Source organism: Phalacrocorax carbo, chromosome 7 (assembly GCF_963921805.1).
Source record: "Phalacrocorax carbo chromosome 7, bPhaCar2.1, whole genome shotgun sequence".
In the NCBI taxonomy this organism is placed as follows: domain Eukaryota; kingdom Metazoa; phylum Chordata; class Aves; order Suliformes; family Phalacrocoracidae; genus Phalacrocorax; species Phalacrocorax carbo.
Window position 1 is genome coordinate 831739 of NC_087519.1, and position 23039 is coordinate 854777.

The window sequence follows — 23039 nt, forward strand, 5'->3', positions numbered from 1 at the left end:
CACTTCCGCTCCCGGCACGTCCACCCAATGGGAGGGGCGGGCGGTGTTTTGGCGCCGAGCGCGAAGGGCGCGCGGCAGGGAGCGCGGAGCGCCGGGGCAGGCGGGGAGCGCGGCCCCCGCGGCGCAGAGAGCGCCTCCTGCCGGCGGGGCGGCCGCGCCGTGCCCCCCCGCCCGGCCCCGTGATGGCGGCCGTGCCGCAGAACAACCTGCGGGAGCAGCTGCAGCTCCACTCGGCCCGCGGGGCCCTCAACAAGCCGCCCCCGCCGCGGCACCGGCCGGCGTGAGTACCGCGGGGCCTCGGCGGGCGGGGGGTTACCGCGGGCGCGGGAGGCCGCCGGGGCGCTGACGGGGGCTCCTCTCTTCCCAGGGGCTTCACCTTCAAGAAGACCTCCCCGTCCGGCGCCGTGCCCAGGGAGCCGCGGGGCCTCCCCGCCGCCTCGGCGCTGAGGGACAAAGATGTCAACACCTCGCTGGCCGCGCTCGCCGCCTCCCTCCCTGCCGCCAAGAACAAGAATCTCCAAATCCAGGACTTCTTTCCCGCGGCGCCCGGCGGGGGAGGCCCGCAGCCGGCCTGCGCCAGCCCGGCGCCTGCCGGCGCCTCAGAGGCGTCAAGAGCCCCCGCGCCCGCTGGGGAGCGGAGCCGGGGCCCGCCCCGTGCTCCTGCCCGCGGGGCCGCCCCCCGCCCTGCCGCCGGCCCCGTCGTCCTCGTTGAAGACGAGTGGGATGACATTGACGACTTCGATTTGTCGGGAATCGAGAAGAAGTATTGCGGGCCGCGGGTCCTGTTCCCCAGAGGGCAGCCGGCCGCCTGCAAGGCCTCCCAGAGGTCAGACTCCCGCCTGGATGAGCCGCCCGGTTCTTCCCCCGGGACCCCGGCGGGTCCCCGCGCCCACCCGCGCCCACCCGCGTCCCCGGTGGGCGACGAGGCGGGGCCTCGCAGCCGCGGCGCTTCGGGGCGCGGGGAGACCCCCGCGGAGGCTGAACAACGACCCTTGTCGCAGCAGTCTCTGATCTGTCTGGAGGATTCGGCTCCCTGCAGCGATAGCAAGGCTGTGGATGAGGGCCTGTGGGAGAGCTTATCTGCTGATGTGATTTTGGACGATGACGGGGAAGAAGCTCAGCCAGGTAACGATTTATTTCAAAGCACCAGTGAGCTAGAAGAAAATATGCTCGGGTTTGCACACAGAAGGCTCGATTTTTCAGAAATCAGAGGGAGCTGCCTGCTCGTATCGGGCCAGCAGTCGTGGGTATGTGGATTTTGGAAATCCAGCTCGTGGAAGTGCGGGGCTGTACATAGTATTGGAGTCGCAAGACTTCCCACACGGCACTCCCGCAATGAGGAGCAGTAATCTGTAGGGATGTTACAGAATGAAGAAGCACTTGTAAAATTCATACAAGAGAGACGTAAAATCATCTTATGCTTAAACGTAATTATGAGAAATATTAAACCAGAAAAAGAGCGCTCTCTCGACTTAAAGCAAAGCAAAACAAAAACTCCAGCCTTCGATTTTGACCAAGAAGTTCATGACCATCGGTCAGAGTGAGTCCTTGGCAGCTCTGGATTCCTCTTAGCTTCTCTGTTTTATGTGCCTCGCCTGCTTTGTTTTGAAACTTTTAATCTTTATTTGTGAAACTAATGTGCTTGTGCAGCTTAGTAATATTGGACAGTGTTCTGTGATGCTGCCATTACATTAAATGGGAGAAGGGTTTGTGAACTGTATTCTTCTTAAGAATATTGTGTTATTTCCCCCCCTCTTTCTGTGAAATGAATTTTAATAGATTAAGGATATTGGCCTTTCTTAGTAGGATCTGTCATATAAGGCACTATACATGTAAATTTACCTTCTAATTCCAATATAGGGACCGTGCTAGTTGATGAGCCTACACTTTAAGCTAGTATTTCATATGACAGTGGTTTTCTGTAAAATCTCTTGTAGAAAAAGATGCCTCTTAAGTTTGAAGAAGCTATTTTGTTTTCTTTTGACAGGGGAAAGTAACTATAGGTAAGCTATATAAGTTTTTCACTTAGAAGGGGGTTTGTGGGGGTTTTGTCTGTCTTTTAATGGGGGAGAAAAAGGAAACAGTTGTGTTTTGCTTTTTTTTTTTTGTCCTTTAAAAGTCAGAAACTTTATTAAAGGAGTGTTTTGAAATCTGGCTAGTAATTTTTCCCTCTCTTCAGTTGCATTTTTGTTTATTGTTTACAGTGTTTTGTTCACGAGTTTTCAGTGTTGCCCAACAGTGTTAATGCACATCTCTTTCAGCTGCTAATGATAGAAGTGCTAATGAAGAAGGTGAGAGGCAGAAGCCAAGCAGCTGCAAGAAAAACAGCCCCCCAGAACTGGATGAGGTCGATATCGAGCCGTTTGCAGACACTGAGCTTGAAGAGGATGATTACTTGGATGTGGTTCCACCCTCCCCTGAAGAAGAACTGCCTTCCTTCTGGCCTTCTGAAAAAAAGAATAGGTAAAACAAAGTTCATTGATAAAACTGACTGTCTTTAGGATGATTTTTAAAAGGACCACAAAAGAAAAAGACGTGATACTAGTGCATGTTAAAAAGTTACCGATTGGGTTGACTGTGCCCGTCTGTTGCTAGGCAGGTTAGCAGCTGACTGCTGCTATTAATGATTTATGAAATATTTTTTGGGTTATGGCCAATGTTTAAGGTGGCTTTTGCTTCAGAAAAAGCGGAGTTGTTTTCCGTTTCATAGTGGGAGGAAAAAGATTTATTGAAGCAAGTCTCTACACGTTGGCACATGGGATGGGTGACAAGCGGCTCTGCTACCCGCATTTCAACTGGGTTTTTCACAAATTTGTCTTTTACACATCTTAAATGCTGTTATTCTAAAGATATACTTGTCTTATGGAAACGCACTGATTTACAGATATCTGTATTTTAATGACTTTTTCTTTTAATATTAGTAATATTTTTAAAGAATCTCCAGCTGGTGGACGATCCGCCGCTAGCAGCGCCGAGTCTGAGCCTGGGAAGGTTGCCACAACGCAGCCTGTGGCTGAAAGTGATCCCAGTGCGGAGGATGCGGGTACGTGAAACGTTCTGAAATGTTATGCCTCAGATTTTGGGGACGGTTTGCAACTGCTTGTTCTCCTGCGTGTGCCGGGTAATCTGAGAGCAGTAACTAGCAGTGACTGACGGGGACAAGGAAGGAGGGGACCGAGTCTGCTACGGGATGTTCGGGTGTTGTGCGTACGCTGTGTAGACTCGGGGGTGCTGTCAGATCCTGATGCCGGGTTTGTCCGCACCGGTCTGGGGTATGCACAGACCTCCTCTTCAGAATTCAAAGCACAGATCAGCCAAATCATTCCCGAAATCAGCTACAGCACAAAGACACGCCGGTGCAAGCTGGAGCTGTGTCAGTGCTTCCCCTTGATTCCCACAGATGCTGGCTTTGGGAACTACTGAGCTAAAATGTTTCTGAGTTTCACTCGCAGAATGAAAAATTACTAAGTGTGGCACAACCTGGTTTTAGGGCTGCAGATCTTTCCTCTCAAGATCTATAAAACCATAGCTTATGGTGCTGTTCTACAGTGCCATTTTAAATGTGTTTATAAACGCCCAGAGCAGCGTTTTTATGTTTATGTTTTAACAATGCTGTTCTGGAAATCAATTTAGTCAAGCTCCATCTTGTCACACCTTCGTGTACGTGTAGCAAACTTCTGGTCGATCTGGACCATTGGCTTGTTGCAAGAGGCTCCCCTCTGACCACCAGGTGATTCAGAGTTAGGCAGGCGTAGCAGAGGCCAGAGCTGTGTCCGAGGGATCACGCCCCTGGCAGCAGCGGTTCGGGGTCTGGTGCAGCCTGGGCACTTGGCAAGGATTTGCCCAATTTGCCAAGACATTGGCAAAATCCGTGCGGTTTGCAGCCTTACTGAATTTGGAAGGGAAGGCCGTGAGGTGACAAATGCTGACTTTCACGAGTGTGAGGTTTTCTACAGTACTTTCTAGACTAGAATGGCAACATAATATTTGGATAAAGTGTGTTTTAGTGTGTTTGGGGAGAGGTAACTTGAGATAAGCAAAGCATGTAAACCTGAGTGTTTTATTGGAAATAAGTTTGAAAGGACTGTGAGGGTTGAAAAATATATAGAGATGGATAATTAAAAGGCAAGGACAGAAATATGTAGACTAGCGGAGTCCGTGCATGCAGAAACAGCTTCTTTATGTCAATGGACTTTAAAAATATATATTGAAAGTAAAATATTTAGACTTACTTATTGTAATTTACTCTCTTTTGGGAGAGTGATATCATCTTGTTATATATTCTAATAAAAATCAGCATTACTGTATGCTAAAATACACTCCATCGAACAGATATGGGCTCGCATTTGGAACAGCAGCTCTACAGTGTCATGGATGATATCTGTAAGCTGGTAGATGCCATTCCGCTCCATGAGCTTACGTCTCTGTCGTGTGCAAAAGAACTTCTGCAGCAGAGAGATCTCAGGTACGCTTTAATAAGCAGCCTTCCGCATTTCCGTGCTCTGTGTGAAGTGGTGTCGTGCCTGCAGGTGTCTCCATCACACTGAAAAGAAGATACAGAAGGGTTTTTTTAAAAGCTTAAAATTATTGACCAAATGAAATAAAAAAATCAAAAAAACTGCTGGTAGTATTAACACTCCCAGTGTTCTGCCCGGAGAACGAATCCCGTTCCACGTGCAGTCTGAGGCGTAGGGAGTGCTGTATCTTTCCTCTGGAAGGTGACTGGCACCAGATGCTTCCGAAGCAGCAGGGTGGTGTGAGATAACCCGCTAGGTGCCACCCCGCTTTCCTGAAACCGGAGGCATTAATCTAATGTTCCCTCTGCGAGACTTGCTATCGCTGACGACAATGATTATGGCTTTTCCTAATGACCGTTGGGATCCACTTGTCTTTCAGCCTGATTATGGCTACTGCAGTCTCCTCCTTCAACTTCTGCATAATCTGGTGACGCGACACGTAGGAAAAGTATTGAGATGTGGGGTTTTGTTTTGGTTTTCTGCTGGACTGGGACTATGTGCTTTTTCTGAATGTTCTCCGTAAAAGTAATTTATTCTATTTCCCCTGATTACTGTAGTCAGACATAGTCTTTAGAAAGTACATAAAACTATAATTTGGTTCAAACATATTTTTACTTTTTTAACTCGAGGTCTGGGCCTCTGAGGTTTGGTGGTTTCGTTTTTTTACACTCTACCTTGCCTGGACTAGTTCCTGACTATTAGGGATTCTTTTATTTTTATGGCTGCAGAGGAGATGCAGTAATTTTGTAATTATTTTGTTCAACTGAGTTCTGGGGTTACTCTCTCTTCCCTACATTTGTTTGAAACATTTTTAAAATACAGTGACACAGGATACGATGTAACCACCATATGTTAACTTTTTTAATAGGAGACAGAACTGTTTAATGCTGTTGTAGAACTTGGTAAATCATTGCTTGTGACTAAATTTTTTTCCCCTCCCTTCCCTTGACATCTCTCCCAGGAGGAAACTGCTAGCTGATCCTGTCACTTCGAGCAACACTTTTGCTAGAAACTGGAAGGCGTGTGCGGAGCGGGGCCCTCTCGCGCGTCCTGCTGCTGCGCTGTGTTCTGGCCCCAGCTGGGGCTCCAGGTCCGACCGAAACTCACCAAACCCCGCAACCCCCCCGTCTGTGCTTCCTGGGACTGTTAATTCAAGCAGTTTTTCTACCAAAAAAAATCAAACCTTGTATACCTCATATGGTTCAAGGCAAAGTATTGAGCAGATCACCTGCCCAGAAACTACAGCTCTGCCTTCTTCCAAGGTGAATGGCAAAGCCGGGGCTTCCCTCAGCCTCCGCTCGGAGACGTCCTTCGATGGCAGCTGGTGTGAACAACCAGGGGTGAGAAACAGTCATCTGCTGGAGCGGCCTCAGGCAAGCACAGCTCTGAAAGGGCAGAGCAAAGCTCCTGCTGGCGTTCCTGCAGAAGACAGTTTAGCTATAAATGATACGGACTTTGACCTTGATCAGTTCGATATTGATGATTTTGACGAGGGCTGGGAGAATTCGGTGAGTGTTTCGGCACCTGAGCCGCCCCCTGCGCCGCTGTACCAGCCTGTCAGGGAAGGGCCACCCGCCAAATCGCTCTTGTCGAAGATAATGTCCAGAGCCAAAGGATCTGCTGCTGTACCAAATCCTGCTGCTCCGAAATCAAACTTCCTGGAGGCAACAAAGAACCGTTCAGGTGAATTATGATCATTAGGATTACTGTCTTTTTTCCCTTTTTAGATTTTTATTTACTTATTTTTAAACCTAAGGCCAAGTAGCTTGCTGTAGATCACGTCAATACCTTTTGTTTCTGTGGAAATTTCTTCTGGCTTCTCTTTGCAAAGTCATCTTCTGGTTTTTGTTTAATCTCCAAGTGACGCCAAGCTTCTTGAATGTTTATTTGCAAGGCAGGTTGCATGCTGCTGGGAAGATGAAGCTGCTAAAACTGGAAACTAGAATGTTTCTGGGTTTTAATTTAACAACGATGCCACAGTGGTTAATTCAAAGCTGTACGACAGTTGCAGTTGTTTATGCAAAATGTTCAAAAATGGGCACTTGTTGAAGCAAACCCCATCCCTCTGGGGCACAGGGGTGGTCAGTGGTGTTTGTGGTTACTGTAGGATGGGTCGGTAAAGGGGGCGGTGAAAACGTTAACCCGTTTAATCAGCCGCTCTGTCGCGGATTCAGCCAGCACCTACTGTCAGGCACCCACGGACGGGGAGCCCAGTCGTAGCTGTTTGTGACGGGGGTGAGGTTTGTCAGCGTAAGACTATGCATTTTATACAGTCAGGGGTAAGAAGCTTGTTTCCAGAGATTTGCATATAATCAAAATTCGCATTTTAGCTGGTCTTAAACTCTAGATGAATGCAGTTTATTTTTAGTAAGTCATGATTTGAGTGTAGAAGACTTAAACGGTTGAAGTGGTGGCTGAGCCATCTGTTATAGCGAAGCAGTTTTATGTTGCAAGAGGGGTAGCACAACTTGATAGTGTAACTTACTGTAAGTGCATTTTCTTTGTCTACTAGATCCGCTGGCTAATAACCCTGCGCTAGAACGTTTCAGGGGTATGAAATTTTCCCATTCTGAAGAAATGATGAATATATTTCACAAAAAGTTTGGTTTGCACTATTTTCGGACAAATCAGCTGGAGGCCATCAATGCTGCTCTTCTGGGTGAAGACTGTTTCATCTTAATGCCCACTGGTACGTATCGCCAAACGCCACGCAGCGGCAGGCTTTTGAGGTCTGGCACACGCTGGAGAAATAACAACCTGAAGCACCTTTTGCAAGGCCTGTGACAAACTTTTCACCTTCTGTGCCTTTGTGGAGGCGGATAAATTGCGCTGCTGGAATGCTGTGGCTGCAGGGTATGTGCGATTTTGTTTGCGCTGTGGTATTTTGAACGAGGCGATTGAATTTCTGCCTTCCGTAAGATTTCACATAACTCTTCCTTATCCTGCAGGGTCATATTAAAGGCAGTCATTGGTAAAAGTTAATTGTTTCAGAAAGTGCTGTGAAATGAGAAGTAAGAAGTAGGCCTCCTCTCTTCTGCTTTTCCACACTGTCTCCCCTTCCTCTTGGTATCTTACACTCGTGTTCTGTTTCATCCTTACAGGTGGTGGTAAAAGCTTGTGCTACCAGTTACCAGCGTGTGTCTCTGCTGGAGTCACTATTGTTATCTCTCCACTGAGGTCGCTGATAATAGATCAAGTTCAGAAGCTGAAGACTTTAGACGTAAGTTCAAACAGCTCACTTTATTTAGTTTAACTCCAGATAAGTGAATTAGAAATCTGAAATTTTACAGTAATTCTTACGTCTCTCAAATATAAAATGCAAAAATTGATTAGATGGAAACTGTAGAAGGCACACTAAGTTGTCTAGGAAGAACTAAGTTAGATGAAAGAGTATCTTGGCAGTCTGACCGCTGAATTTATCAGTGCTTGTGTGTATTCATTATTGGAGCTTAGCTTTCGAGTACAGGTGCCCGATTCTTAGATTCTGACACCTAAATAGGAGAAGTCTGGCTTTGTAGCAGAAACAAGCACTGACGATTCCTGAGCTCGGAGGGTTCTGGTGGCGCTAAGCATTTCTGGGAAAGTAACACACCGAGAGAAGAAATGCAAGCGCAGAGGATGGATGTTCCTAAGGCTGATCACTTATGAACTGCTTCTGCCTCAGCCAAGTGTCCGTTTCATCCTTAGTGTATTATTGAGAGATCAGGGAACCAACGGCGGAGAACACGTTTTAGGGCAGGAATAGAGAGATGTTTTGGGGTATGAGACAAAAGCGATTATGATGCACGGTTTTGAAGCGCAGGCAAATCCTTCTCTCGGTTTTTGATAGTGTAACTAGACATGGCCCTTGAATGGTTGTGTGCCCCTTAGTGCCAGCTGCACAATGCTGCGCTTTGGCCACGCTCTTTGCCCCTTCGTGCGTTGTGGGTGCCGGGGCTGTAAAAGCCAGTTAAACTGGCTCTGAGACTCCCGGGGATTTGTAGCTGCAGAAGGAATTTCCTCTGCAGAGCTGCAGCTGCTTCTTGAGAGAGGAAGAGGAGACAGGCAGGCAGAATTGGCTCTGTTGGTGTGACCTGTTCTTGCGCCACATTTGTCCTTAGGATCTAATTCCTTTGTTACTATTCAGCATGTCTAGTAAGTGATGCTTTCAAATTTACTGTTAAAATGCTGCTCCAAGTTGTATTCAACCTCTTCTGATGCAATGCTGTTCTGTTATTGAGGGTGTTATGGTTTTGTGCTTCTTGGTAACTTTGTTTCTTAGCCTAAGAACTCCTTTTTCTCAGTTTAATCTCAAACTTGCAGCATATTGAGCAATAAACAAACATCTCGTCTGTTTTCTGTACTGGGAAGAGAGTTCAAAGAAAGCAGACAAATCCCCCAAGTCAGCTATTGGTCTGTTGGTAGAATTGGGAGGAGAAGAATAGAATTTGGCTTATAGTCTGTGGTGTTATCATTAGAAAAATTCTGCGATGCCTGCAGTACGGTGGGGGTTCAAACGTTATCTATAATTACACAAAGAAGCATTGAAAACGTTATATTCGCTGAGGATAGTAAATGCATTCACTTTTTTATCTGGTTTATAACTGATGTAGGACTATATTTGGAGAAGCTTCTGTTTTGCACATGTTATTTTTGCACTTAATTTTTTTTTTTAATATAGATTGCTGCAACATATCTGACCGGTGATAGAACAGATGCTGATGCTTCAAAAATATATATGCAGCTGTCAAAAAAAGATCCTGTAATAAAGCTTCTGTATGTTACCCCTGAGAAGGTTAGTATTTAATTTGAATTGTAAAATCATGGAGGCAACAAGTAACAAGTGGGTTACTATGAAGTATTAAAGGGGAAACACTGAATTTAGAGTAGGCTTCTGGAGAAAAAATCGTTAAATATTTTCTAGACAATTCAGGAGGACTCTGTACAGATGTAATTAATTTCAGTCGGTAATTAACTAAGAATGAGAAGTGAGTATGTCTGTACAATTTAAATTCCTAAAACAAAAACCCCGTGCCCATCCATTTCAATCTGTCTTACTACATATTAGTGGCTAATTGCTGTCAAGTAGCTATTAAAATTTAGATGACTATGAATAGGATAATACAGGGGAAAAATATGTAACTGTCAAGGTAATAGGTGACTGCCAAAAGTTTGCCTTGTACCTAATTACATGCTGCCTTTACAAGTGATATTCCGCAAGAGCTGCGTAAGAGGGGACTGTTTAGTGCGCTGATTACGTATCTTTCTTCAGCACCGTCTTTCCCTGTCTTATGTGACATAAGTCGTTTAAACTTACTCGGTCGTAGGACCTCTGGCCAGGTGATCCTAGAACCTGTGGTAATCCCTCGGCAGCAGCTTCGTTGCCAGGTAAAATGAAGCTGCTTGCCGTCTTCTTCAGGCCGGTGCGGTCGAGATTAACTTTGCCGTACAGAGCAACTGCCTCTGTGTTCTTAGTCGGGTGGGGTGACGCTTTGCTCTTTGCTTTCTGACGCCGCCGGTGGATGTGTACCTAGGTCTGTGCAAGCAGCCGACTGATGTCAGCCCTGGAAAATCTCTACGACAGGAAACTCCTCGCGCGTTTTGTCATTGACGAGGCGCACTGTGTCAGCCAGGTAAAAACCCTGCGTTGTTTCTCAAAATGGCAGAACACTTGGTTGGAGCCTCTTAGTTACACTTAAATTTGGTTTTTAAACCAGTGGGGTCACGATTTTCGACAAGACTACAAACGACTGAACATGCTCCGCAAGAAGTTTCGCTCTGTTCCTATGATGGCTCTTACTGCCACTGCTAACCCCAGAGTACAGAAGGATATTCAGAATCAGCTTGAGATGCTAAAACCACAAGTGTAAGTTGCTCAGCAGTTTCCTGAAACGCTTTGTTTGTGCCACAGAAATTTTGAGCGGAAGACTTAGTAAAGTAAGAAAAGCACTCCAGGTCCATCTGAAATACCGATGTGGTTATATCCGACTAAATGAGAACGTGCGCATGGAATTAATGGGAGTTAAATGCAAAATATTGAAGTCAGAAGAAAGAAAAATTGCCAAACTCCTTCCTTAATCATGCGAGGAACTGTTTAATAGAAAATAACATCAGGAGATTTTCTGTGTCACTGACAAAATGCGCAAGTTGTATTTTAGGGTGCTTTTCATCAGAATGCTGGAAAACTGCAAAAGTTGGAAGTGTTTCTTTCAGTTGGCTTTGGCAGTAACATAGGTAATGAGGTACCGCTGGGCCTGGACGGTACTCTAGTGTTTTCATTGTACGCGATGGAAGAAGAAAGCATTCTGTTTTGCTGAATTTCTTATTACAGAAATGTGTTTTAGGGTAGGAGGAGGGAGGTGACACTACATTTTGCAAATTTGATCAGCTGAATGTGGACGCAAGCATTCAAAAGGAAAATGAAGGCGAGGCAAATCACTGTGTGCGTGTTTGGTTTATGGGCATTTCTTCCTTCTACGTAGTGCCTTGTAGCTTCGTGGTTTTTTTTCACAGACACAGGAAAAATGCAGGAAATTTAGACCTAAAGTGGGTGCTGTGAGCCTCCGTGGGCATAGTGGAACAATAGTTCCTTTGCAGATAATACAGAACGAGCGGTAGTTAGTTGAATTCGGGACATTCCAGTCAATACCTGGCTTGCTGAAAGGATTACTGCGCCTGTAAAGCTGACGAGCACCCATGAACTGTCATGTTTCAGGTTTACAATGAGCTTCAACCGGCATAACTTGAAATATGACGTATTGCCCAAGAAGCCAAAGAAGGTGGCAATGGATTGCTTGGAATGGATTAAAAAATACCATCCACGTGAGTACCGAGGAGCATAGTGTGCTTGCAGGCATTTTTATGAACTACTGTTTAAGGCAGGAAAAGCTGTTATGATGCTGTGAAAAATCGCTAACTTGTGCCTTCTGGAAGCGACCAATATATTTACAAGAAAAACAAGTCAAGGGCAAAATGATATTGATAATGGGAATCAGACTGATGGGCATCCTAAAGGTCAGAGGTCACGTTAAGATGGAAAAGTAACTTATGGTAATGCTCTTGAGTAATCTTTCAGAAGGTTGCCAGACCTTTAATACTCTAAGGACAGGATGCTAAAGGTCATCTAATATCCATACTGTTTTAATTGTTTAACTCTGTTGGCCTGCTTGTCTGTGGTTCCCCTTGAAGGTCTCTTCAGAGATCCTGTCTTTCTAGGCTCTCTTTTGAAGTCCTGCAGCTCCTGCTGCTGGAAGCTCCCTTCGTAGCTCCTCTAGTGCTGTAACCTAGTTAATCATTGACTAAACTGCTCTAGCTCTTGAGAGAAGGCAGAGAAGGCCCTGGGGGTGCTGGCTGACAGCCGGCTGGGCATGAGCCAGCAGTGCCCAGGGGGCCAAGGAGGCCACCAGCCCCCGGGCTTGTGTCAGCCCTGGTGTGGCCAGCAGGAGCCGGGCAGGGATGGGGCCCCTGTGCTCGGCCCTGGGGAGGCCCCACCTCGAGTGCTGGGCTCAGGTTTGGGCCCCTCGGGACAAGAAGGGCCTTGAGGGGCTGGAGCGTGTCCAGAGAAGGGCAGCGGGGCTGGGGCAGGGTCTGGAGCACAAGTGTGCTGGGGGGCGGCTGGGGGGGCTGGGGGGGTTTAGCCTGGAGAAGAGGGGGCTGAGGGGAGCCCTTCTCGCTCTCTGCAGCTGCCTGAGAGGGGCTGGAGTGAGGGGGGGGTTGGTCTGTTCTCCCAAGTCACCAGTGACAGGACGAGAGGAAACGGCCTCAGGCTGCGTCAGGGAAGGTTTAGATGGGATATTAGAGGAAAATTCCTCACTGCAAGAGTGGCCAGGCCTTGGACCAGGCTGCCCAGAGAGGCGGGGGAGTCACCATCCCTGGGGGGGTTCAGACACCGTGCAGATGTGGCACTTCGGGGCATGGTTGAGGAGACACAGTAGTGTTGGGCTGACGGTTGGACTTGATGATCCTGGAGGTCTTTTCCAACCTTAATGATTCTATGATTTATGTAGTTCTGTATTCATGTATTTTAAATCCTACGGTTGCACAGTACTGAGCAGGAAAACTTTTCTTGATTCCACCTTACCAAAAACCAGGAAATCGGGTGAGGAGAGGCTAACAAAAACATCTGATATTAATAAAATTTCTTTATTATTGCATTACACTTACTAACTTCTCCCTATTGGAATAAATGTATTTGCTTGACAGGTATGACCATTAAGCAAGTGAAAGGAAACTAAGCTGTATTGTAGCACAAATCTTTTTTTTATGTATTTGCAGATGACTCTGGAATAATTTATTGCCTTTCACGTCATGAATGTGACACAACAGCGGCTATCCTGCAGAAGGAAGGTCTTGCTGCACTTGCCTATCATGCTGGCCTCACTGACTCCAACAGAGATCTTGTACAAAAGAAGTGGATCAATCAGGAAGGATGCCAGGTAAGGGAAAAGCAACTGGGGGCGGGGGGAAGAGAACAGAATTTTGAGCACTTTTATCCCTCTTGGCCTAGTAAATGAAAGCGAGGTTGTGTAGTGTTACGGCCGAGCTGGATGCAGTTATTTAATATATAGAACAGATCTGAACAGATCTGCCAAAACACATGAGCCATTTTTTTACTGGGAGCTTTACTAATCAAAGACCGCAGCACTGCGCCAAGGTGTGGTACTCCAGGAGGGAGGACCTGAGCAGCACGGGGCTTCTGAAACTGCTCTAGGCACTCTGCTGAACTGTATACTGAGACTCAGATTTGGAGGTTTCCCTTTGTCTGGAATAGCTCTTCTGAAAAGAGAGGTGGTTTTTGCTATTTTGTACTCGCCTTGCAGTGCGACAACTGAAATTCTAGGTTCTGCGCCGTTCCGTAATCCTGATCGCCTGTCTGTTTTCGGTGCAGAGTGCTGCATGAAACTTCCACAACTCCATGTAACAAATTACTATTTCCTTCCTAGGTTATATGTGCAACGATTGCCTTTGGAATGGGAATTGATAAACCCGACGTACGCTACGTTATCCATGCTTCCCTCCCTAAATCTATAGAAGGTTACTATCAAGAGTCTGGCAGAGCTGGACGAGATGGCGAAATGTCTCACTGTCTGCTCTTCTACAGCTACAGCGATGTAACCAGACTTAGGAGGCTGATACTAAGTGAGTTCTCGTGTTTGTAACTCAATGGAGACAGCACTGAAGAAGTCACTAGTCTCTGTTTCATTTAGACGGGGTTATTTTCTCATTTGGAAGTGCCATATGTAGTGTGGCATTGGGGAGGCGGGAGAACTGTGCATCTTTACCTGCGTGGTTTTCTGTAATGAGAGATTTCTGTCACTTGTACTTAATCTTAGTCAAAACCATTTAGCTTCGTACGTATCCATCTCTCGATTCTTGTCATTCTAGACTTATTTCCCTTCTCCATTTTTTAAAACTTTAGAGGTAGAAGCTGTCCTAGGTAATTTCCATGCTAACCTACTCATCTTTTTTTTTAAGCAAAAAAAAATAATTGTGTTTTGTCTGTCTGATACTATACGCAAATGCAGAGGTGCAGATTTAACAAATACAATTGAAATTATTGCGTTTCAGTGGAGAAAGATGGAAACAGTCACACAAGACAGACCCACTTTAACAACCTGTACAGTATGGTTCACTACTGTGAGAATGTAGTTGACTGCCGGAGAATTCAGCTTCTGGCCTACTTTGGGGAAGCTAATTTTAATCCCAACTTCTGTAAAGATCACCCAGAAGTAACTTGCGATAACTGCAGTAGAAAGAAGGTAAAAATCATAGCTCTTTTTTATAGCATTGTGAAACTGATTTTGCATTTAGCTGCGTTGAAAGACGGTTGCGTGAGATTTGGGGAGGTAGAAGGAGCAAACCAGTGAGATGCCTTGTATTTTTGTGGTGCTAGATGCTTCCAGTTATTTCCAGGGTTTAACCTAGAGTAGAATTCCACAGGCTGTCCGTGGGCTTACAATGCTCCTGTTTCTGTCAGAGGAGGACTAGAGGTGTCTCGGCTCAGTCCCAATAGGAGGCAGGAGCTAATATGAGATCCACTGGAATGGCTCTGGGGAAATCCCTTCAGCTGCCTGTTCTGATGTTTCAAGGCAGCTTTGTGCTGCCAGAGCAGCACGAGTGCCGCGCTGGGAGGAGCACGCTGCTTGAGGTGGGCCAAAGATTAGGGTTTGTGCATCAAGGATTGAAGCAAACTTGTTAGTGGCATGAGCAGGAGTAGCAGAGAAGATAGCTGTTGAAGCAGATGGGGAAGGGTTGCTGATCTCTACGAACCTGATCAGTTTTATACCTGATGGTATTGCTTCTCAGTCCCGTGCTTGAAGCATTACCTTACATAGCTGTGATTGTAACAAAATTTGACTAGAATAATGCATGTTCAGCCCAGTCTTCTCATTTTAGTGCCTATTGGAAGTGTAAGTTCCAGTGCCTGGCAGCAGAATAATTATGGGAATGGTTTCCAAACAACCTGCCTTGATTAGCAGTATTCACGCAGCGATCTTGCAGCTCACCCTATAGAATTAACACAACAGAGATGCTATACGCTCAGTTTGTAGGTATCGTTGCGTTTTCCGGAGCGTTTTCAAATCCAAAATTCCCGTGACTACAGTGCATCGCTGTAGGTGTGCTACCTGGAAAGTCACTATTTCTCCGTTTGGAACAAAATTTAATTCATGACTGGAAAAAGCTCGATAATGAAAACCAAGATTGTCAGTAACAACTTGCGATAGGACAGAACCGCGTAACGCTGTTCCCTAATCAAGTCTATTTTAATAGGATTACAAATCAAGAAATGTAACAGATGAAGTGAAGAGCATTGTAAGGTTTGTACAAGAGTATTGCGGACAAATGGGACGAACGAATGCAAAGAGAAATACAGGTTCTGGAAGATACACGTTGAATATGATGGTAGACATTTTCTTAGGTAAGTGCTGTTCTTCCAGGAAAAAAAAACCACCTAAATAGCCTCGGTGCATAAATTCCTGACTAAGTACCAGGAGGTCTGTGCAATGCCAGCAGTGGGTTAGACAAAGACTTCTGCAAAATGATTCTTCCCAGGAATCTCTTGGTGGCAAACGATCCAAAAGAAAGGAGACGAAAGCTTTAATCCGTTTCAGGTTGCCATAGCAATAATATTAGTTTTCTGGTGGTGCTTGGAGTTCCTGGTGCTTAAATGAGTGTTTTGACGTGCATAGCCTATGGAATACCTTGGGGAATCCTCCACAGGTCTGTAAATACGTACGTAGGCTTTCAATCGCAGGCTAATCCTGTGACTTCTGTTGCACAGGTTCCAAGAGTGCGAAGATTCAGTCTGGAATATTTGGGAAGGGAGCTGCCTACTCGAGGCATAATGTTGAAAGGCTGTTTAGAAAACTGGTCTTGGACAAGATCCTGGACGAAGACTTGTATATCACAGCCAATGACCAGGCGGTAGCATATGTAATTCTAGGAGAGAAAGCTCAGGCTGTGCTAAACGGGTCACTACAGGTGCGTAACAGTTAATTTTGGTTTTCTCCAGTGTATTGTTCTAGGGGACGTGCTGCAGTTCTTATGTAGCCTAGCCCCTAGGATAGTTTGAGCACAGTCTGCCTACCAGCTGAAGTACAGGAACTAATCCTGGGTCGATGCAGGGAACAGAACCCAACAAGCACGATTTCTAGTCCAGTATTCTAACAATAACATCGTGAGGGAAAAGGTGAGTTTGAGATGGTTGGAGAGAATTAAAACTTTTTCTTCTCCCCCCATCCATCTGATTCCAGCTTGACAAGAAAGGAAAGTTTTATGACCGACACAGAAAAAGCCAGCTAGGAAGAAAAGGAGGAAGAGTGCTACCTTCTCCTGCATTTTCTGCTCTATTTTTTCCCAGTCATTGGTGAGCCCTGATGGAAAATGCACTTCAAGGTCATGGAACTGGTCCCAGAATTGCTTGAGGCAATGTCTCCTCTGCATTAGTGCTGTGTTTGGAGAAGAGCAGAGCCCTCAGCATCAGACCTAGTGACCTCTGTTTAAAGCTAGCTGTAAATTGGGTTCTCAGGACTTTTTCCCTGTGTTGTGTACACTCTGCTAGTTCTTTGTAGGAGAAACTTAGGGGCAGTTGAGTAGCCTGTTTAAAAAAAAAAAAAAAAGCCACCCAAAACAAAAATAATAAAGAAAAACCCAAAAGAAAACAATTTAAAGCGTGTATACTGGGTAAATAGCTTTTTTTGGTCTATCAAAGAATACTTTTGATGTCCTTCACTGTTTTCCTGTGTTACCAATCAATCTTCTAATGGGGGCTCTGCAGAAGCTCCCCTGACAGAAGTTACTGACTGGCTTGTGTTAACAGGTGGAGTTTCATGAAACGGAAAGCGCCAGTGCCATCAGAAAGCAGAGGGCTTCTGTGGCAAAAATGTCACAGCGGGAAGAGATGGTTAAAAAGTGCCTCGGGGAACTCACAGACACGTGCAAAATGCTTGGGAAAGCCTTTGATGTGCATTACTTCAATATTTTCAGTACTTCAACTCTAAAGAAAATAGCAGGTAACACCAGTTTTTCATTTCTCGGAACCCCTGCTGGGGATAGACTGCGTGTCAGCTGCAGCCTTTTCTGACAAAATCCCCAGTTTCTAACATTCAGTGAGAACAGGTTTACATTATACGTAACCGGGCGAGTCCTGTGGAAGTGTCTGGCACGGCGCAGGTCCCTTGGAGCTGCAGTTTATGCTGTGGCAGTCCTGCTGCGTCAGCATAAGAGCCACCAAACAAACTTTGAAGCACTTTCAGGGAAAAGTTCTGGACTAGTTCTTGTGCTAACGAACTAGAGGCAGATCTGCTAGACCAAAGGCTTACTTCCTTAAGGACTAATGTGTAGGGTGGCACTAAAAGGAATTAATATCCTCCAGAACACTCTACCGTGATCTGTCATACAAAAAATGTTTGTTTGACATGTCTAATTGGTACTTTGTTACGCTACAGAAACCTTGTCGTCTGATGTGGAGGTCTTACTGCAGATTGATGGTGTCACAGAAGACAAACTGGAAAAATACGGTGCAGAAATAATTCAAGTGATGGATAAGTACTCTGAATGGACCGTGCCAGGTTCGGTATACTTTGTACCCAAGGGTTTGCTTTCCTGTTCAGTACCCTTCTCTGCTCCCCTAGCAGAAGTTTCACTCAAAAGTTACCTTGTTTTAAATACAAATAACGAATTCTTGCAGTTTAATAATTACAAAAAAGGGAGCAATTGCGCACTTTCAGAACATACAAAGCTCTTTGCCGTGTTCTCCAGAGACTAAAAAACAAAAATGAGAACTAAGCAGGCCGCTCTGCTCCCAACCTATTAGTTATTGGCAATTATGTAATATGCTTAGTTATAATGGAATTCTGACCTTAAGGTTAAAGGTCTTGCACCTCCTGCATATTTTTACACCTGCATTTACTGTGTATGGGGTAATGTTGTAGCCTGCCAGATAATCAATAACGACTACCTTTTAGTTTTCATAGTAATCAAATTCAGCAAGTTCAGGCCTTCACTGACTAGCCCCTGGTCAAATGTGAACAGCTTCCAAAGCTAGGCATAAATAACGCTCTCCGGTCACAATGGCAGTATTTTACAATGCCTCTGCACAGCTCTCGCCTCATATACAAAGTTCAGCTCAGTGGAGAGTTGAGCCCCGAGACTAGTAAACCTGGTAATGTCACGTGAGCGTAGCACGTGGGCTGTGTTGTCATTAGAATATTTCTTACAGCTTGGCTATCAGATCTGGCATTGGGGCTTGCGATTCTAAAGCGACTCGCGCTTACTTTTAAGGAGGTTGTGCTTTCATTCACTGCAATGTGAGTAAATGCACAGCTACAAACCTGATTTTTTTAAGTATTGTAATCTACTGCCTGTGCAAAGAATCATGTCCGTCTTGATCATGCCTGATTGAGAAGGAGCTCTCGGCTCTCTGAGCCTTTCAGTCTCTTGATGCTGTTTTTAAATACACGTGCCATATTTGACTGTAGTATTTATGGTATATTCCATAATTCTTTCCAGCTGACATGGGGAAGGGAGTGTAAAGGCAGAAAGCCCAGTGTTACCAAAATAGTTTAGACAAGAAGCCAAGCAAATAGGACTGCCCGGTATTCTTTTGTGTCATGAGCTAAAGCAAGGGCAGAAGGCAGTTTTGGTTTATGCCAACTCTGTAGCACCGTTAGCTGAGCCTGGAGCATCGCTGGGATGAAGGCGGTGCAAAGGAGGCCTTGAACAGCAAGGACGGAAGTCTTGGTACAGTCGGTGTGTTCTGGCCGGCCCAGGCAATGTCTTCATTTTGTTACGTTTTAAATCCCTGTCTATCTGTAGAAGATGCTGCCTGCCCAAGCGTGGAGACAGCTACGGGGAGCGCTGGCACACCAGGGAGTGATGAGGAAGCAGAAGATGTAGTTACAACCTCAAACTATTTTTGCAATAATGCAAACCAAAAAAAGAGGAGGAAAAGGCCGCCCAACTTCAGAGAATCAAAGAGGAAAAAGATGTATAATGGTGGCAGCCAGCAGTTTCATCCCAAAGGGTACGTTGCTTGTGGTCATTTGTAACTTCTCTTTGTCCAGAACAGCATGATGACGACCCCAGAATTGCACTTCATCCGACTGCATTTTCTTGAGTAAGCATGGGCTTTAAGATTGGCACTAAAATTATCCAGGCACCTGGTAACAACTGCTCTACTTCTTGTTTTCTAGCATTTTCTGCTTAGCAAGCTCCTGGTGAGGAAGGACATTTAACAATTGTCTTTGTTTCTCGCTCTTGACTGCCGCAAGCTAAGTAGTGACGCTACGTTTCAGTGGGCTGCCATAACCGTTATTAGCAGGCTGGCTGGATTCTGTGCTTGGAAACACAGAGGCGGCTTGAAACTTCAAAGATTCGATGGAATGTTTGAACTTCAGTTCCCAGTCCCTTGTTAATTCAGAACCTCTCCCTCCCGGTCGTACCATACGAGGCAACGCCTGCATTGAGACCGTGGCATTCGGATCCACGAGTCTGCCTGGTCTTGGGCTTCTAGGGCAGGTCTACCACCAAACTATCACTGGGTGATGAAGGAGCCAGGCTGGGCCTTATAGCTTGAGTCAATGACCTGATTTTTTAGCAGTTCGTGTAGCTCTTAGTCTGATAACTCAAGTACTGGCAGTTTGTGCTGAAGGTCCGTGCTTCAAAACAAGATGATGAATCAGTGCTGAAAGGGAATGAAAGAAAAAAGAGAAATGGTTGAAGAAATTCTGCCCTCCCCAACCCCTCTTTAAAAATGGGGGGGATGACATCAGAAAACTTGAGCAACGAGTTCTGATTTGGGTTTTATAGTCGTGCCTTTTCTGTGTTTGCTGTGCTTGTAGCTTGCCTTGCACAAAAAGGAAGTAAATTAAAGTAGCCAGTACCGTGGTACGGTCAGGTTACTGAATCCCTCAGCCTAGAAATTTCACCTCTCTCGGTACATGAGATAAAGAACACGAGGTACAAAAGTGCAGTTATGCGAACCACCCTCACCTTGCATTTCTGAAACAGTTCTTTGCAGGGGGTTTTGTTCGGCCTGTAAGTGTCATAGAAGCTGCATTATCCTTCAGCTGGGAGTTCAGGCCATCGGGAGAGCAGCTCTAAACGGTACTAACGTGCTCTCCAAAACATGCTGTAAAATCCCCACCTGAAGGGCCATGCCTCGGTTCTACAGACAGTTAGGTTTTATTGGTATCGTAACTACATTTTACTGCTTTAATGTTGCGCTCGTCATCGAAGAGAAAATACGGTCTGCCTTACTAAAACTCACTGCTTTCTGCCACTGTCCTTTCCAAGGATGTCTCCTTCTCTGCCCTGTTTTTCCTCATTCGGGTCTTTTTTCTGTAGCAAATAGCAGTTCCCAGCTCTGTGGGTTTTACTCCCACCCTTTTCACCTTCTCATCTACTAAAATACTAGTCATTAAATGCTGTTGGCCCCAAAGTGTCACTTAATGTTGATAGTCTAATTGGATTAATTGGAGTCAGGTTGATTCAGCATTCTCTGTCCCTGTTTCAGGCTGCTTCTTGCCCTTAGGCAAATGCCAGAGCAACAGCTACACTTGATTTACATTCCAAAGGGATTTTTGCAGCTGTATTAAAAAAAAAAAAAGCCAACCCTTTTTACATACGAAAGCATAGTCTTCTAGAAAATCCAGTGGTGGTGTGAAGTGTAAAGTGCACCGTGGGTGCAGGGAATGGGGCAAGTAGAGCAGATGTTTGACATGTACCTTCTCCCTCAATTTTGCAGTGGTTATGGCAGGTTCAGGAGGACCAAAAGGCCACCCAGCTCAAAGGCTCCGGCTTCATCCGGCTGCAGCGCAGCATCGTACAGTGTGAGTGCCACACAGGGAGCTGCTGCAAAGCTGGGGATTATGGCACCGCCGAAACCCAAAACCAGACACTTCCTTCAGCCTTCGTATTCAATATTGTAACTAGGAAAATGTAAATACTGTATAAAAGCAAGCCTTGAAGCTGTAATTGTTTATTAAATTTGTTTCATTTGCTAAACCTTCTGAGACTTGTACATTTGACAAGTAAAAAACTCACATTAAATAAATGTGTTTTAAACTCATAAGTTTATTTGGGCCTTTCTATAAACAGAGTCCTGACTGGTTCTAGAAACCCTGCTGTTGTAGTGACAATAACCCCTGGACGCCTGCTTCCCAGCTACCTCGGGGACACACTTGAGAGCACACATCAAAAGCAGTTATGGAACTGCGCATCCCGCAGCTGTGGTCGGCTCTCTTCTCCCTTGCTAGTTGCGTAAGTACTTCAGAGCTCGACAGCTGAGCTGCTCTTCTGAAAATGTAAGTCTCGGGATGCTCACCTGAGACCGAAAATAGAACCGTCGATTGTAAGTTCCCGGTGTTAGTCCCCAGATACCGGGGCTGGAGAGGCTCCTGGAGCACCGGCGCCCAGCCAGGGCCAAGCCTTTGCTTGCTTGACTGGAGCAGAGGGTTCTGTCAGCTATTTCTGTGCAACGAGCCTGCAAGGGCTGGTCTTGTGTGTTTTGTAACCCATCCTGTGAGCCTTCAGGCCCTTCCAATTAACCTCACCGTTAAAAACATTCATAGAATGGTTGGAAGGGACCTTCAGAGCCCATCCAGCCCAACCCCCTGCAGTGAGCAGGGACATCTTCAACTAGACCAGGTTGCTCAGAGCCCCGTCCAGCCTGACCTTGGGTGTTTCCAGGGATGGGGCATCTACCGTCTCTGGGAAACCTGGGCCAGGGTTTTACCACCCTTGTTGTGAAAAATTTCTTCCTTATATCCGGTCTAAATCTCCCCTCCTTTAGTTTAAAGCCATTCCCCCTTGTCCTGTCACAGCAGGCCTTGCTAAAGAGGTCGCCCCCATCCTTCCCACAGCCCCCCTTTAAGCACAGGAAGGCCACAATAAGGTCTCCCCGCAGCCTCCCCTTCCCCAGCTGCACAACCCCAGCTCTCCCAGCCCGGCCTCGCAGCAGAGGGGCTCCAGCCCCCGGAGCATTTCTGTGCCCCCTCTGGCCCCGCTCCCACAGCCCCGTGTCTGTGCCGTGCTGAGGAGCCCCGAGCTGGAGGCGGCGCTGCGGGGGGGTCTCACAGAGCGGGGCAGGGGGGCAGGACCCCCTCCCTCGCCCTGCTGCCCGCCCTGCTGGGGATGCCGCCCCGGGGATGGTTGGCTTCGGGGCTGCGAGCGCACATGGCCGGCTCGTGTCCAGCTTTTCACCCCCCAGCACCCCCAAGTCCCTCTCCGCAGGGCTGCTCCCATCCCCCCACCCCCAGCCTGTGCGGATACCGGGGGTGGCCCCGGCCCAGGGGCAGGACCTTGCCCTTGGCCCTGTTGAACCCCATGGGCTCTCCCAGGCCCCCCCTCCGGCGTGTCCCGGTCCCTGTGGATGGCGCCCCGTCCCTCTGGCGCGCCGCCTGCCCCGCTCAGCGTGCCGCCACCTGCGAACGCCCCGAGGGTGCGCTCGGTCGTTGGTGGGAGCGTTACACAGCCCGGGCCCCGCACGGGCCCGCGGGCCGCCGCTCGGTCGCGCCTGCTCCCCCAGCACGCCAAGGTGCTGAGCGCGGCCGCATCCCTCCTCTCGGCCGCCACCGCGACTTCGGTCCCCCGCAGAGCGGCCCCGGCAAGGCTGCGGACGCGGGCTCCGGGGTTCCGACGCGGCTGCGGCAGCTCCCGGGCAGCGGGAGCGGCCGGGCCGGTCCCTCGCCGGGGGAGCGGGGCCGCCGGCGGGAAGGCGCTGTGGGCGGGAGCCCGCCCCTCGCCGGAGCGGGAAGCGGCCGCCCCGCCCCCGCCCCCGCCGCCGCTCCGCCCGCCATGGCGCTCTCGCACGCCGGTACGGAGGAGCCTGAGGAGCCCTCGCCGCGCACCCGGCAGCGGATGCAGGTCTGGGGGCCGCCGTCGGGGCCGGGGCCGGGGCCGGGGGGACCCGGGGCTGTGAGGAGTGGGGCTGGGGGAGAGCCGTGAGGAGCGGAGCGGGGCTTGGGGGGGAGCCGGGGCCGTGAGGAGCGGGGCCGGGCGGGGGGGGGGGCGTGAGGAGCGGGGCTTTGGGGGGGAGCCGGG

General features: G+C 47.5%; 2 protein-coding genes and 1 long non-coding RNA gene across 4 annotated transcripts in view; 2 read left to right on the plus strand and 1 right to left on the minus strand.

Moving 5' to 3' along the window:
• The first annotated feature begins 20 nt into the window (after positions 1–20).
• Positions 21–21960, plus strand: BLM (BLM RecQ like helicase). Of its 2 annotated transcripts, none has more exons than XM_064455950.1 (21): positions 21–280; positions 368–1125; positions 2262–2463; positions 2922–3043; positions 4333–4465; positions 5479–6200; positions 7030–7206; positions 7619–7737; positions 9178–9291; positions 10031–10129; positions 10214–10362; positions 11212–11318; positions 12771–12931; positions 13439–13634; positions 14064–14254; positions 15267–15414; positions 15778–15977; positions 16816–17008; positions 17444–17566; positions 18813–19020; positions 21096–21960. In XM_064455950.1, the coding sequence occupies exons 1-21, from the start codon at positions 183–185 to the stop codon at positions 21259–21261; spliced, it is 4386 nt and encodes a 1461-aa protein (XP_064312020.1). In that variant the 5' UTR covers positions 21–182; the 3' UTR covers positions 21262–21960. The 2 variants fall into 2 exon arrangements, with proteins under 2 accessions (XP_064312020.1, XP_064312019.1); XM_064455949.1 differs by lacking the exon at positions 21096–21960 and adding an exon at positions 20743–21069.
• Positions 15776–22713, minus strand: LOC135314240 (uncharacterized). The gene is made up of 2 exons (XR_010373674.1): positions 22421–22713; positions 15776–19680 (listed from the first exon to the last, which is right to left on the minus strand). It is a non-coding gene; the product is annotated as an uncharacterized LOC135314240 (long non-coding RNA).
• The window catches only part of WDR76 (WD repeat domain 76), a 14395-nt gene continuing 13440 nt past the window's right edge, over positions 22085–23039 (plus strand). The window contains exon 1 of the mRNA XM_064455956.1: positions 22085–22862. Within this exon, the coding sequence (XP_064312026.1) occupies positions 22131–22862 (732 nt within the window). The 5' untranslated portion in view covers positions 22085–22130. The remainder of the gene's footprint in view (positions 22863–23039) is intronic.